Source organism: Entelurus aequoreus, linkage group LG07 (genome assembly GCF_033978785.1).
Source record: "Entelurus aequoreus isolate RoL-2023_Sb linkage group LG07, RoL_Eaeq_v1.1, whole genome shotgun sequence".
NCBI lineage: Eukaryota > Metazoa > Chordata > Actinopteri > Syngnathiformes > Syngnathidae > Entelurus > Entelurus aequoreus.
The window spans coordinates 11,784,452-11,801,837 of record NC_084737.1 but is presented as its reverse complement, the minus strand read 5'-3'; the positions used below and the strand labels follow the sequence as shown (position 1 = coordinate 11,801,837).

The 17,386-nt window shown below is 40.1% G+C and overlaps 1 protein-coding gene across 1 annotated transcript in view; it reads right to left on the bottom strand.

Annotated features, from left to right (window-relative positions):
• Positions 1–17,386, bottom strand: part of syt6a (synaptotagmin VIa) — a 105,121-nt gene that overhangs the window by 21,885 nt on the left and 65,850 nt on the right. The window contains exons 2-3 of the mRNA XM_062052576.1: positions 13,047–13,464; positions 5,520–6,081 (exon numbers count right to left, since the gene is read on the bottom strand). Of these exons, the coding sequence (XP_061908560.1) occupies positions 5,520–6,081; positions 13,047–13,225 (741 nt within the window). The 5' untranslated portion in view covers positions 13,226–13,464. The remainder of the gene's footprint in view (positions 1–5,519; positions 6,082–13,046; positions 13,465–17,386) is intronic.

Genomic DNA, 17,386 nt, shown 5'->3' with positions numbered 1-17,386 from the left:
ATTGTTGTCTGGGTGGAAATCGGGAGAAATTCGGGAGAATGGTTGCCGCGGGAGATTGTCGGGAGGGGCACTGAAATTTGTGAGTCTCCCGGGAAAATCGTGAGGGTTGGCAAGTATGACTGGGAGACGCAACTGCTCTGTACTTCTCCCAACGTTCGTGTACCACTCCGTACAGAGGCGTTTTAAAAAGTCAAAAATTTTACTTTTTGAAACCGATACCGATAATTTCCGATATTACATTTTAAAGCATTTATCGGCCGATAATATAGAACTTGACTTGACTTTATTAATTCATGCTTGCAGTGGAGCCAAGGCCCCACTGAAAAAACAGCTGAACTTTGCAATGAATATCAAACAAACAAAGATAAAAAAAATGAAAAGAACAGATAGTATTTTATATAAAAAAAACAAAAAACATTTTCAGGCAACCGCAGCATGGAAACTATTAGCATTCTGGTATATGACTGTATTACTTATTAATTGGATAGTGTCATTATACAGTTTAATTGCAGTATGCAGGGTAGAGTTTTTAAGTCTCTTTGTCTTGGCTTTGGGCTCGGGTTCAGCCAGCTTGTGTTGGTTCCTCAATCGTCAGTCCGATATTATCGGACATCTCTAATTACCATAGTATCTAATTAGATTACCATAGTAAGTAGTATATCATGCAAAAGGGCAGATTCCAACCATTGAAATACTTTGTATAGTTCAAGACTTACGGTCATTTGAAAACATCACTGCACATCATAATGGCAGCTACAGTTTCCATCTTATAGATCTAAAAACAATATTGGGGAATGTCCGGCGGGCCAGATTGAAAAGCTTAATGGGCCGCATGTGGCCTTAATTTGCCCAGGTCTGGTTTAAAGCATAATGAATCTGGTTTTGAGTCATAAAGAAGTTTCTCAAGGGCAAAAAAATATGAATAAAGTGGTTAAGCTGTCATTTTATTTTCACTCTAATTTTACTGACAGTTTATCTAAGAAACATTGTATTTATTATTAATTGAATGATTTATTTTAGCAATGCATTATTTTATGTACCGTATTTTTCGGAGTATAAGTCGCACCGGAGTATAAGTCGCACCTGCCGAAAATACATAATAAAGAAGGAAAAAAACATATATAAGTCGCACTGGAGTATAAGTCGCATTTTTTGGGGAAATTTATTTGATAAAAGCCAACACCAAGAATAGACATTTGAAAGGCAATTTAAAATAAATAAAGAATAGTGAACAACAGGGTGAATAAGTGTACGTTGTATAAGGCATAAATAACCAACTGAGAATGTGCCTGGTATGTTAACGTAACATATTATGGTAAGAGTCATTCAAATAACTATAACATATAGAACATGCTATACGTTTACCAAACAATCTGTCACTCCTAGTCGCTAAATCCCATGAAATCTTATACGTCTAGTCTCTTACGTGAATGAGCTAAATAATATTACTGTATTTCCTTGAATTGGCGCCGGGAATATGGTATTCGCATGCCTAGAATTACAGCCGGGTCAAACTCGTTTCGCAAAATTATTAGCGCATGCTTGGCACTTCCGCCGGGTCAAATATGAGTCATTAAATGACTCCCGCCTCCTGGTGGTAGAGGGCACTAGTGATCCTTCTTGCGACTGCTGGTACTGCAGAATACCTGTGCTGCAGAAGAAGACAACACCAGCAAGAGTGCGCAGCCATTGTTTTACATGGAGGATTACATATCTAAAATAAAACAGTTTTCTAAACTGGACTTTCAATCGAAGCAGGAGGTAATACTTAAAAGGAAGATCTCCATCGAGACAGAGAGACTTTTAAAACTGAAGGAAGTCTTCTATATCGATGCTTTTCTTCAAAAGGAGCTGGCATGGACTCATTTATACCTAAAGGTAAGACCATAATAACGTTTTTTTTATTAAATGTGCTTTTCATGATAAGGTAAGCGCCGGAGTGAGAAGAGGTTTTAAAATAATTAGCGCATGCATGGCCATCTCGCAGGCTTCTGGTAAGCGGCGGAGTGTCAGCAGATTTTAAATTAATTAGCGCCCCTGCGTCTATTCAAGGAAATACGGTATTTGATATTTTACGGTAATGTGTTAATAATTTCACACATAAGTCGCTCCTGAGTATAAGTCGCACCCCCGGCCAAACTATGAAAAAAACTGTGACTTATAGTCCGAAAAATACGGTACATTTATTTTAATCAGTTTTTATGACTCCTTTCTTTTGCAGTATATTTATATAGTACTTATTTCTGTGATCAGCCTGACCTAAGCCTTGATAATAAATAACCATTGTGATTAACACATGTTTAATTTCATTTGACAAGGTTTAGCCTGTTAAACTGTAAGTAGGTTAGATATGAATATTGAATAAGTAAGATTACTTGAGTGGGCCCCTTTGTGGTGAAAAAGTTAGGCCCCGGGGTTAAAGTGGTTAAGAACCCCTGCTCTATGAAGTCATGGGACACTTTTTATTTTTTTTCATTAGTTTTCAGTGAAAAGGCAGTGGCATGAAAGCAGGCCTCCAGCCAGAGCAGGTGCTTGTCTCACGCCATATGTCTTCTCTGCGCCGTCAGCGGGGGATTGGCTGTGAAAGCTGTGAAAGTTGAGCTCAGAGCGGCAGAGCGCAGCAGTCAGGTGTCGCCAAAGCATGAAGTGACACCGCGCAGGAAGTGTTTCCAGTGTGACACACTTCCGACAGCCATGACGCTTCGAGTTACTTTTTTTTTTTTTGTCTTTTTTTGTGACACTGGTTGCAAACGAAGGCAAAAAGAAACACAGATTCGATGATCGAATCAAGGCAAGGCCAACAAAAACATATTTGTCAAGGGCACACTACTATTCAGACCGATTCTTGGGGTGACGATTCGTTTCGGAATCGATTCTCCATTCAAACCGATTCTCACAATTTATCATTTGGTATAATTTATTATAATTAAACTTTTTTTTAAACACGTTAGAAACGCTCCTTCTGGTTGCACGTAGATGGCCTTAAAATGCCTTCTTTGGATTGGATTTATATATTATTTCCATCCATCCATTTATTTTGTGTAATTATTTATTTTATTACAAAAATAAATAAATTAATAATTGTACTTTAACATATAGCTGTGCAAGTGTTGGGAACCTAGTATGGTGTTGGCATGTAATGTTAGCATGTAGCTCACATAGCTATGCTAGAGTTTCATATATATATATATATATATATATATATATATATATATATGTATATATATATATATATATATATATATATATATATATATATATATATATACACTACCGTTTAAAAGTTTGGGGTCACCCAAACAATTTTGTGGAATAGCCTTCATTTCTAAGAACAAGAATAGACTGTCGAGTTTCAGATGAAAGTTCTCTTTTTCTGGCCATTTTGAGCGTTTAATTGACCCCACAGATGTGATGCTCCAGAAACTCAATCTGCTCAAAGGAAGGTCAGTTTTGTAGCTTCTGTAACGAGCTAAACTGTTTTCAGATGTGTGAACATGATTGCACAAGGGTTTTCTAATCATCAATTAGCCTTCTGAGCCAATGAGCAAACACATTGTACCATTAGAACACTGGAGTGATAGTTGCTGGAAATGGGCCTCTAAACACCTATGTAAATATTGCACCAAAAACCAGACATTTGCAGCTAGAATAGTCATTTACCACATTAGCAATGTATAGAGTGTATTTCTTTAAAGTTAAGACTAGTTTAAAGTTATCTTCATTGAAAAGTACAGTGCTTTTCCTTCAAAAATAAGGACATTTCAATGTGACCCCAAACTTTTGAACGGTAGTATATATATATACATATACAAACCCCGTTTCCATATGAGTTGGGAAATTGCGTTAGATGTAAATATAAACGGAATACAATGATTTGCAAATCCTTTTCAACCTATATTCAGTTGAATGCGCTACAAAGACAACATATTTGATGTTCAAACTCATAAACTTTATTTTTTTTTGCAAATAATAATTAACTTAGAATTTCATGGCTGCAACACGTGCCAAAGTGGTTGGGAAAGGGCATGTTCACCACTGTGTTACATGGCCTTTCCTTTTAACAACACTCAGTAAAGGTTTGGGAACTGAGGAGACACATTTTTGAAGCTTCTCAGGTGGAATTCTTTCCCATTCTTGCTTGATGTACAGCTTAAGTTGTTCAACAGTCCGGGGGTCTCCCTTGTGCTATTTTAGGCTTCATAATGCGCCACACATTTTCAATGGGAGACAGGTCTGGACTACAGGCAGGCCAGTCTAGTACCCGCACTCTTTTACTATGAAGCCACGTTGATGTAACACGTGGCTTGGCATTGTCTTGCTGAAATAAGCAGGGGCGTCCTTGGTAACGTTGCTTGGATGGCAACATACGTTGCTCCAAAACCTGTATGTACCTTTCAGCATTAATGGCGCCTTCACAGATGTGTAAGTTACCCATGTCTTGGGCACTAATACACCCCCATACCATCACACATGCTGGCTTTTACACTTTGCGCCTATAACAATCCGGATGGTTCTTTTCCTCTTTGGTCCGGAGGACACGACGTCCACAGTTTCCAAAAACAATTTCAATGTGGACTCGTCAGACCACAGAACACTTTTCCACTTTGTATCAGTCCATCTTAGATGAGCTCAGGCCCAGCGAAGCCGACGGCGTTTCTGGGTGTTGTTGATAAACGGTTTTCGCCTTGCACAGGAGAGTTTTAACTTGCACTTACAGATGTAGCGACCAACTGTAGTTACTGACAGTGGGTTTCTGAAGTGTTCCTGAGCCCATGTGGTGATATCCTTTACACACTGATGTCGCTTGTTGATGCAGTACAGCCTGAGGGATCCAAGGTCACAGGCTTAGCTGCTTACGTGCAGTGATTTCTCCAGATTCTCTGAACCCTTTGATGATATTACGGAGCGTAGATGGTGAAATCCCTAAATTCCTTGCAATAGCTGGTTGAGAAAGGTTTTTCTTAAACTGTTCAACAATTTGCTCAGGAATTTGTTGACAAAGTGGTGACCCTCGCCCCATCCTTGTTTGTGAATGACTGAGCATTTCATGGAACCTACTTTTATACCCAATCATGGCACCCACCTGTTCCCAATTTGCCTGTTCACCTGTGGGATGTTCCAAATAAGTGTTTGATGAGCATTCCTCAACTTTATCAGTATTTATTGCCACCTTTCCCAACTTCTTTGTCATGTGTTGCTGGCATCAAATTCTAAAGTTAATGATTATTTGCAAAAAAAAAAAATGTTTATCAGTTTGAACATCAAATATGTTGTCTTTGTAGCATATTCAACTGAATATGGGTTGAAAATTATTTGCAAATCATTGTATTCTGTTTATATTTACATCTAACACAATTTCCCAACTCATATGGAAACAGTGTTTGTATATACTGTATATATATTTATTTTTTTTGTAATGGATTTTTGAAAATGATGAATCGCTTTAGAATCAAGATGAATGATAAGAACTGCGATTCGGCTGTGTATCGTTTTTTTTTTGTGGAGAAGAAGATCCTTACGCTGGTGGCGTAGTCGATGTCCCTCCAAATGTTGGTGTCGCGGGACAGGTCGGACATCTCAAACAGGTTTTCCAGCACCACCTCCCCGATCATGTCGTGCCGGGAAAACCTGTCAAAGTCGAAGACGCTCATGTGGAGCTTCCTGGCGGCCAGCTCGTCGTAAGGCACGGGGAAGTGGAAGCTCTCGTCGAAGGTGGGGTTGAGGGTCTTCCGGTGGACGCGCGTCTGGAACTTCTTGCGGTCGGGCAGCAAGTAGATCTTGACGTAAGGGTCGGACGTGCCGCACAAGTCTTTGGCGGGCAGGTCCTCCGCCTGGATGATGTTGACCACCAGGCCCTCGCTGTCGTAGTCGTACTTGAGGGAGATGTTAATCCTGCCGCAGTTTTTGCTGCTGCCGTTCTTGGACGAGTCCTCCGACTCCAAGGTTTTCTGCTGGTAGAGCTCCGGCTGGATGCGGCCGATGCTGGTGGACTTCTCCTCCTTGTCCAACATGAAGTCGTTGCCCAGGTCCAGGCTGCCCACCTGCATCTGCCGGGGAAGGTGTCTCTTGAAGGAGTTGTGCCTGCGGACGGACAAGGGGGACAGGAAGTCTGAGCAAATGTTGCATTTCATCTCGCTTATCCCCAGCACACCTGGTGCGCTCCAATCTAGGTGGATCTCGATTTGATATCGGTCTGATACCAGCTTATGTAAAATCTCTGGTATAAGTTAAAAGTTAAGTTAAAGATTGTCACACACACACTAGATGTGGTGAAATTATTCTCTGCATTTGACCCATCACCCTTGATCACCCCCTGGTAGGTGAGGGGAGCAGTGAGCAGCAGCGGTGGCTGCGCCCGGGAATATTTTTTGGTGATTCAACCCCCAATTCCAACCCTTGATGCTGAGTGCCAAGCAGGGAGGTAATGGGTCCCATTTTTATAGTCTCTGGTATGACTCGGCCGAGGTTTGAACTCACAACCTACCGATCTCAGGGCGGACACTCTAACCACTAGGCCACTAGGTAAACATTTGGGGTATCCCAATACAACTTGTGCACGACTGATGCCATACCGATTAGAGTTGTCCCGATACCAATATGTTGGTACCGGTACCAAAATGTATTTCGGTATTTTTGTAAATAAGGGGGACCACAAAAAAATTGCATTATTGTCTTTATTTTAACAACAAATCTTAGGGTACATTAAACATATGTTTATTATTGCAATTTAGTCCTTAAATAAAATAGTGAACATACTAGACAACTTGTCTTTTAGTAGTAAGTAAACAAACAAAGGCTCCTAATTAGTCTTCTGACGTAGGCAGTAACATATTGTGTTATTTATCTACCTATTATTTTGTCAAAATTATATAAAGGACAAACTGTAAAAATTGGTTATTAATCTACTTGTTCATTTACTGTTAATATCTGCTTATTTTCTGTTTTAACATGTTTTATCTACACTTCTGTTAAAATGTTATAATCACTTATTCTTCTGTTATTTGGATACTTTACATTAGTTTTGGATGATACCACAAATTTAGGTATGGATCCGATACCAAGTGGTTACAGGATCATACATTGGTCATATTCAAAGTCCTCAGGTGTCCAGGGACATATTTCCTGAGTTTATAAACATAATATAATTTTTTTTTTTTAAATGATGCTAAAAAAATATAGATGTAATCATAGTAGTATCGACTACATACACTCCTGTACTTGGTATCATTACAGTGGATGTCAGGTGTAGATCCACCCATGGCATTTGTTTACATTGTGACGCCGGTGAGCTATTGTATCCTCCTACGGTGTGTCGTGAAGCATGTTTAGCTATTCCTCGTCCTCCAGTGATAATGATACTTCTAAGAAACGTACTTTATTTGTCGCCATGGAGGCGAGGATTAGTGATTTAGAAATAGTTAATACACTGCAGATTGCGGCTGGACGTTAGCTGCTAGCTACCTCTTCATGTCTTAAAGCACCTCTTCCTGAGGGCGTTTCAGTGTTATAACTTCACCTTTATCTTTACTTTTTTGGCCAAAATGCGTCCATTCTCCCTTTTCTGTCTACACACTGTGTCTGCTTGGAAGTACTCTGTGTGTGTGCGCTGCCAAACATGCTCCTCTGCAATGTCACGACTGGACGACGACGACGGTAAAAAAAAAAAGGGGTCGGGGGGTTGTTGAAACCGGTACTTTTTAGAGGCGGTATAGTACCGAATATGATTCATTAGTAACGCGGTACTATACTAGTTCTGGTATACCGTACAATCCTAATACCCATATAGAAGCCTTGAATTCTGGCCAATACCGATTTTTATTTGATACAACATCAGCAGGAGTCATGAATGCTTTTATTATTTTGCAGTGTGGGATGTTAAAAAAAAGGTTTTATCAAGTAAAACCGGATACATTTTTGCCTCATCCCTGTGAGAACCCTGCGTGTGGCCGAAACATTAAGGAGTGGGGTAGGTTAAGTACTCCGGGACTAGCTGCAGTGTGCTCAAACAACCACCATGTGGCATCTTTGAGCAATTAATACTGTATCGTCTCTTACTCTTTGGGACTTATCAGGTCTTCATGTCGACGAAACCCCATTTGTCAAGCGTTCTTCACTCACGATTTAAGCAAAAACTAATCCAGCGTATCTCACAGAGAACAACAGTCGGTATGAAAAACACTACAGTGTTTCCCACACATTCATTTATTTGTGGCGGCCCGCCACGAAAGAATTACGTCCGCCACAAATAAAAAATGTTTTAAAAAAAATTTTTTAAATTGTTTTTATTTTTATTTATTTTTTTTTTTGTCCTGTCCAGTTTCTCAGGCAAATCATATAGTTGATGTAGATGCTCATATAGGCTATTCAGATTTACTTTACAAAAGAGAAGTGTAGGATACTTCTTTTGTTGCCTTATTTGTATTTGACCACTACTGTTTTCTGTTTATTTGTTACTGACTGTGGCAGGACACCTCTGCCTCTGTTTCACTTTATGTTGCTGGTAAATAATATGGTTGTAGTAGTAGGCTAAAGTAAAATTATTTAGTATGCACTAATTAAAGGGGCAGAGCTTTAAGAGACATTTTAGCTTTTATATTTTATAAGATATATTTTCTGTAAGAACCACAATTAATAAATATATTTCAGTGAATAACTTATTGTTCAAATCTGTATATAAATATGTACATAAAGTGTTGTAATTATATTGTAGGATGGATGGATGGATGGATGGATGGACGTTTAAAACAAAACTGTTATTATTAATTAGTAAGTATACATTTTTTGAGCCTTTTTAGAGAACATCATATCATTGTAGTAAATTATGCAAATTACTCGATGATGTCATGATGACCACGCCCCCACCGCCACAGTTATCTTGGCAGTTTATGGGAAATACTGCACTAACCTATTTATTATTTACCATCCGCAATGGACTTCTGCCGTCTTTGAGTTGAAGTGGAGTGGCAATTGTTTTTTGAGGACACTTAGTGGCCACAATAATTCATGAAGTATGCAACTATTGTTAGTCGATACTTATTTATATTGACAATGTGCTGTTTTAGACTGCAATGTTCTTCAATTAAGGACACTTATTACATGTGTCTAGCTTGCGTGCTATTGTGTGCTGAGCTGTTGTGTAGCTACTAGCTCCTAGAAGCCTATGTTTACCTTATGTAGATGACTTGACAAAAATTAAAAAAAATACTTTGTGTGCTTATTGGAGGACATTTAATTGTTAACTAAGTAAGTTTACATTTTTACATGCAAATCTGATGCTTGTTTTTTTCTGATATCAGACACATTTTTCATTTAGATTATTTTATAAATATTTTTCTTATTAAATCTTTTTGCTTATTTTATTTAAATAATGTGCCACAAGCCCCCCCCCAAAAAAAAAAACCCAGCTGCGGTTCGTAAATGGCCGTACTTTGTACACTAGGTAATCGTGACTCCCGCTAGTCAAAGGCTGAGCTGCAGGCTGTGTGGAGTTGTTCCGCACGCTTCCACACCAGTCCTAATGCACAGTCCCCGGGCTTGTGGAGGTGTGCTGCATGTCTGGATCCCCCGCGCCCGTGGCGAACAGGTCGCCTTCTGTGACTGCTTGGATTTGTTTAGCGAGTACAGTAAATGCAGGACACAAGAAATACTTCCTCTCTTTCACTTTTAACACGTCCTGAGTGGGAATTGAATAGTGAAGTGAATTATATTTATATAGCGCTTTTCTCTAGTGACTCAAAGCGCTTTTACATAGTGAAACCCAATATCTAAGTTACATTTAAACCAGTGTGGATGGCACTGGGAGAAGGTGGGTAAAGTGTCTTGCCCAAGGACACAACGGCAGTGACTAGGATGGCGGGGGCGGGGAATCGAACCTGGAACCCTCAAGTTGCTGGCACGGCCACTCTACCAACCAAGCTACACCGCCCCAGTGACCATCTACAATGTAAATAGTCATGAAAATAACGAAAACTTTTGGCCTGTACTGTATATTACACTACCAAGTAGTTACAGGAGCAGCATTGGTCATACCTCGGCCTGGGCCGATATTCGATACCTGTGCGTAGTGTTTTAGTTCTTGTCTTGCGCTCCTATTTTGGTGGCTTTTTCTCTTTTGTTGGTATTTTCCTGTAGCAGTTTCATGTCTTCCTTTGAGCGATATTTCTCTTTGTTTTAGCAATCAAGATTATTTGATTATTTTTATCCTTCTTTGTGGGGACATTGTTGATTGTCATGTCATGTACGGATGTACATTGTGGACGCCCTCTTTGCTCCACAGTAAGTCTTTGCTGTCGTCCAGCATTCTGTTTTTGTTTAAAACTGAACTGGCTACAAAGTAGTTTCGTTCTGCGTAGCCATCCCTAAACTCATTTCCTTCCTTAAATGCCTTTTCTTAGGAGCACTCACCTTTTGTTTATTTTTGGTTTAACCATTAGACGCCTTTTTACCTGCACCCTGCCTCCCGCTGTTTCCGACACCTACAAAGCAATTAGCTACCGGCTGCCACCTACTGATATGGGAGAGTATTACAAGGTCTCTAGACAGCACCGACACTCAACAACAACACATCATTTGCAGACTATAATTATTGGTTTGCAATAAATATTTTTAACCCAAATGGGTAAAATTTGATAATTAGATAACGGCACACTAGTGTGAAAAACACTGATCTAAGTTACATTTAAACCAGTGTGGGTGGCACTGGGAGCAGGTGGGTAAAGTGTCTTGCCCAAGGACACAACGGCAGTGACTAAGATGGCGGAAGCGGGGATCGAACCTGGAACCCTCAAGTTGCTGGCACAGCCGCTCTACCGACCAAACTATAACGCCCCAGTGACAATCTACAATGTAAATAGTCATGAAAATAAAGAAAATCGCACTGAAATGAGAAGGTGCGTCCAAACTTTTGGCCTGTACTGTATATTACACCACCAAGTAGTTACAGGAGCAGTATTGGTCATACCTCGGCCTGGGCCGATATTCGATACCTGTGCGTAGTGTTTTAGTTCTTGTCTTGCGCTCCTATTTTGGTGGCTTTTTCTCTTTTGTTGGTATTTTCCTGTAGCAGTTTCATGTCTTCTTTTGAGCGATATTTCTCTTTGTTTTAGCAATCAAGAATATTGTATTATTTTTATCCTTCTTTGTGGGGACATTGTTGATTGTCATGTCATGTACGGATGTACATTGTGGACGCCCTCTTTGCTCCACAGTAAGTCTTTGCTGTCGTCCAGCATTCTGTTTTTGTTTAAAACTGAACTGGCTACAAAGTAGTTTCGTTCTGCATAGCCATCCCTAAACTCCTTTCCTTCCTTAAATGCCTTTTCTTAGGGGCACTCACCTTTTGTTTATTTTTGGTTTAACCATTAGACACCTTTTTACCTGCACCCTGCCTCCCGCTGTTTCCGACACCTACAAAGCAATTAGCTACCGGCTGCCACCTACTGATATGGGAGAGTATTACACGGTCTCTAGACAGCACCGACACTCAACAACAACACATCATTTGCAGACTATAATTATTGGTTTGCAATAAATATTTTTAACCCAAATGGGTAAAATTTGATAATTAGATAACGGCACACTAGTGTGAAAAACACTGATCTAAGTTACATATAAACCAGTGTGGGTGGCACTGGGAGCAGGTGGGTAAAGTGTCTTGCCCAAGGACACAACGACAGTGACTAAGATGGCGGAAGCGAGGATCGAACCTGGAACCCTCAAGTTGATGGCACAGCCGCTCTACCAACCAAACTATAACGCCCCAGTGACAATCTACAATGTAAATAGTCATGAAAATAAAGAAAATCGCACTGAAATGAGAAGGTGCGTCCAAACTTTTGGCCTGTACTGTGTATTACACTACCAAGTAGTTACAGGAGCAGTATTGGTCATACCTCGGCCTGGGCCGATATTCGATACCTGTGCGTAGTGTTTTAGTTCTTGTCTTGCGCTCCTATTTTGGTGGCTTTTTCTCTTTTGTTGGTATTTTCCTGTAGCAGTTCCATGTCATCCTTTGAGCGATATTTCTCTTTGTTTTAGCAATCAAGAATATTGTATTATTTTTATCCTTCTTTGTGGGGACATTGTTGATTGTCATGTCATGTACGGATGTACATTGTGGATGCCCTCTTTGCTCCACAGTAAGTCTTTGCTGTCGTCCAGCATTCTGTTTTTGTTTAAAACTGAACTGGCTACAAAGTAGTTTCGTTCTGCGTAGCCATTCCTAAACTCCAATGCCTTTTCTTAGGGGGCACTCACCTTTTGTTTATTTTTGGTTTAACCATTAGACACCTTTTTACCTGCACGCTGCCCCCCGCTGTTTCCGACACCTACAAAGCAATTAGCTACCGGCTGCCACCTACTGATACGGAAGAGTATTACACGGTTACTAGACAGCACCGACACTCAACAACAACACATCATTTGCAGACTATAATTATTGGTTGGCAGTAAATATTTTTAACCCAAATGGGTGAAATTAGATAATTAGATAACGGCACACCAGACTGTATCTCACCGCATGCTAGTGTGAAAAACACTGATCTAAGTTACATTTAAACCAGTGTGGGTGGCACAGGAAGCAGGTGGGTAAAGTGTCTTGCCCAAGGACACAACAGCAGTGACTAGGATGGCGGAAGCGGGGATCGAACCTGGAACCCTCAAGTTGCTGGCACATGCCGCTCTACCAACTGAGCTATAGTAACACAAGCGTGCTATAAAATCCACAAGTGTATTTTATAGCACGCCAGAAAGGCTGAAGCCGCTTTAGCCCCCCCCAGCTCATGATGAATTTGTCCGGTGTAATTAGCGTCACCGTAATGACCGGCGAGGAGACGCGGTGCCTTCGAGGCGGCATGGCTGACATCTTACGTAACAAAGCGCTTCTTATTCATTTCATCTGGCCATTATCCCGCAATGATCCGATTTCATTTGAGATCCTGCCTTACCGACAAAGCTCGTTATCACGCGACGAGGACACATCGCGGTCGCCCTCTTACTGCCTAGTAGTTGATGGTTGCAAACCTGGTGGTGTGTGACTGTGGACTAACCGGGTGGAGGAGGCGGGCTCCGTGGTCTGCCTCTGCATGCGCTGCGTGCGGCGCAGGAAGTGCTCCCTCATGGAGAGCTGAACATCGGTGGGGATGTCAGGAGATGTATGACTTATCTTCACGGCCGCCTCCAGGAAGCCCATAGGGCCCACGGGGTCTTTCACTTTCTCTGTCGCCATGGTAACCGCCGGCTGCCACTGCTGTCGATGCTGCTGGTAGTGGTGGTGGGGGCCCGGCAGCGGCGGCGGCGGCGAGGCCGGCTGCAGCGGGTGGTGCTCCGGGCTCCGGGACGGACCGGGGAAGCTGGCTTTGCTCCGGCCGGACGGCCCGCACAGCTTCCAGGAGCCAAAGGCCAGGAGGCCCAGCAGAACCAGGCCGCAGAGCACAAACACGGCGAGCAGGAGGCCAAAAGTAGCGTCTGGTGGCGCGCCGCGGGGTCCGGGAACACAATATGGAGGAGCAGATGGCGAGGGCGAGGGCGGGAGGACACAGAGAGACACTTTGTTAGGTCAATGCTCAGCTCATTCTCACGCTTGCACACAGCGACATGAAAACACAAATGCATCATCAATCACAGTCAAATGATATCATGATGATTTATTGATGTCCCGACATTGCCAGCAAGGGTCCGGCTGAAAAAGGACATTTAACGTTATGTAAAAAACAGCGAGTTTCTTGTATAAATGAATTTCATTTCATTTTCTCGGTCTTCAGATGACTTTAAAGTGCAATGTTCCCTCTAATTTTTCATGTGTGTGAGCAAACGCAAAAACTCCCTGAGCATTCAGTGGAGCCTATGTGAGCAACATCAGACGTGCCAGTGTTTCCCATAAACTGCCAAGATACCTGTGGTGGTGGGGGCGTGGCTATGGGCGTGGTCGCCATGACATCATCGAGTAATTTGCATAATTTACTACAATGATTTGATTTTCTCTAAAAAGGCTCAAAAAATGTATACTTACTAATTAATAATAACAGTTTTGTTTTAAACGTCCATCCATCCATTTTACAATATAATTACAACACTTTATGTACATATTTATATACAGATTTGAACAATAAGTTATTCACTGAAATATATTTATTAATTGTGGTTCTTACAAAAAATATATCTTATAAAATATAAAAGCTAAAATGTCTCTTAAAGCTCTGCCCCTTTAATTAGTGCATACTAAATAATTTAACTTTAGCCTACTACTACAACCATATTATTTACCAGCAACATAAAGTGAAACAGAGGCAGAGGTGTCCTGCCACAGTCAGTAACAAATAAACAGAAAACAGTAGTGGTGGTAGATAGACACAGAGCTTCATCAAACATCTGATCCACTGAACAAAGAGCTCCAAAAATCTTGAACTTTAGACTGCCATCAGTTTTACTCCCAACACTTAACCATGTGTTTCCTACTGCCTGCAGACTTTGCACCCTTTGTTATATACACATGTTGTGTTTCCAATATAAATACAAATAAGGCAACAAGAGAAGTATCCTACACTTCTCTTTTGTAAAGTAAATCTGAACAGCCGATATGGGCATCTACATCAACTATATGATTTGCCTGAGAAGCTGGAGAGGACAAAAAAAAAAAAAAAAGTTTATTTTTATTTTTACTTGTGGCGGACGTAATTCTTTCGTGGCGGGCCGCCACAAATAAATGAATGTGTGGGAAACACTGTGTGCACACTGTGGCTACACCAGCAGCACACCTGTCCCAAACCTGACTAAATAACAAGTTCCATCTCCATCCATCCATCCATTTTCTACCGCGTGTCCCTTTCGGGGTCGCGGGGGGTGCTGGAGCCTATCTCAGCTGCATTCGGGTGGAAGGCGGGGTACACCCTGGACAAGTCCCCACCTCATCGCAGGGCCAACACAGATAGACAGACAACATTCTCTTATTATTATAATCAAATTACAGCAGTCATTTCCATTTCTAATATAAGTGTTTAGGCCCACTTACAATGACAATAACAAAAAATATTGTTTTTCATGAACTGTGTACTTGTATTGTTTGTCCGGGTGGAGGTCCTGCTTTGGAAATAGTTTGTACCCCTTTCAGACATGGCATTTAGTTCCCATTAAAACATTCACATGTTGCACAATGAGATGTAAGCAGGGGATCATGTGTACATTCCTGCAACTTCCTGTTTGTAAAAAATATATTTGTTTTAGTATTTATTAGAGATAAACGCTTTAAAATGTAATATCGGAAATTATCGGTATCGTTTTTTTTATTATCGGTATCGTTTTTTTAAAATGTATTTTATTTCATTTTTTTATTAAATCAACATAAAAAACACAAGATACACTTACAATTAGTGCACCAACCCAAAAAACCTCCCTCCCCCATTCACACTCATTCACACAAAAGGGTTGTTTCCTTCTGTTATTAATATTCTGGTTCCTACATTATATATCAATATATATCAATACAGTCTGCAAGGGATACAGTCCGTAAGCACACATGATTGTGCGTGCTGCTGGTCCACTAATAGTACTAACCTTTAACAGTTAATTATACTCATTTTCATTAATTACTAGTTTCTATGTAACTGTTTTTATATTGTTTTACTTTCTTTTTTATTCAAGAAAATGTTTTGAATTTAATTATCTTATTTTATTAATTTTTTTAAAAAGGACCTTATCTTCACCATACCTGGTTGTCCAAATTAGGCATAATAATGTGTTAATTCCACGACTGTATGTATCGGTATCGGTTGATATCGGTATCGGTAATTAAGAGTTGGACAATATCGGAATATTGGATATCGGCAAAAACCCATTATCAGACATACCTAGTAATTATTTAATTTACTAACAGCATTTCATGATTGATATTTATAAATAAAGATTCCTAATAAATGAAACTAGAATAAGCACACATTTGATTGGTAAATCATAGTGTAACGACCTGGTATTACACTTTATGTGTGGTGTTGGAGTTGTCCGACTTTTTGTGTGGCTGTAAACGCATCACTGGCTAAGTGCCATATGTGCATGTGTTGGCGCAAGTGAGAAAGAGCGAGCGGCTGCTGTTGATATAACAAAGTTGCTTTTGCTCTGGTTTGTACTGCAGAAAATGACCACTTTTGCTAGATATCTTTTTTTTACTAATGTTTTGTTGATATGTTTATGGCCGACAATAAAGAGTTTTGCTCAGTAAAGTGATGGATAGAATTCATGTTCTCAAAGCGTCTCGACAGACGTTACAATATTTGAACAATGATGACGAAAACTGTTTTCTCTTGTCGTGTTCGTGTGTGGAAAATTGTTATCCGCTTATTTTCTTGTTTGATTTTGTGCGTGGCATAGATTTGCCGTGTGCAGAGGACGCTTGAGCAGTGCGCAATTGCACAGGCGCGCACCTTAGAGGGAACGTTGGGGGTGTAACGGTACACAAAAATTTTGGTTCGGTACGTACCTCGGTTTAGAGGTCACGGTTCGGTTCATTTTCGGTACAGTAAGAAAACAACAAAATATACTTTTTTTTGGTTATTTATTTCCAAAATTTGTAAACAATGGCATAACTACATATACACACAGGGTCCATTGCCAGGGTTAATGTGGTCAACATACATAAAATAAAAACTAAATAAAATAAGGCTCAAAATGGTTTCTTAACAAAACCTTTCTACATATAAAGTGCTTTTTTTGATTGATTGATTGAGACTTTTATTAGTACCGTATTTTTCGGAGTATAAGTCGATCCGGAGTATAAGTCGCACCGGCCGAAAATGCATAATAAAGAAGGAAAAAAACATATACAAGTCGCACTGGAGTATAAGTCGCATTTTTTGGGGACATTTATTTGATAAAATCCAACACCAAGAATAGACATTTGAAAGGCAATTTAAAATAAATAAAGAATAGTGAACAACAGGCTGAATAAGTGTACGTTATATGAGGCATAAATAACCAACTGAGAACGTGCCTGGTATGTTAACGTAACATATTATGGTAAGAGTCATTCAAATAACTATAACATATAGAACATGCTATACGTTTACCAAACAATATGTCACTCCTAATCGCTAAATCCCATGAAATCTTATACGTCTAGTCTCTTACGTGAATGAGCTAAATAATATTATTTGATATTTTACGCTAATGTGTTAATAATTTCACACATAAGTCGCTCCTGAGTATATGTAAGTCGCACCCCCGGCCAAACTATGAAAAAAAACTGCGACTTATAGTCCGAAAAATACGGTACCTCGGTTTAGAGGTCACGGTTCGGTTCATTTTCGGTACAGTAAGAAAACAACAAAATATAAATTTTTTTGGTTATTTATTTACCAAATTTTGTAAACAATGGCATAACATACATATACACACAGGG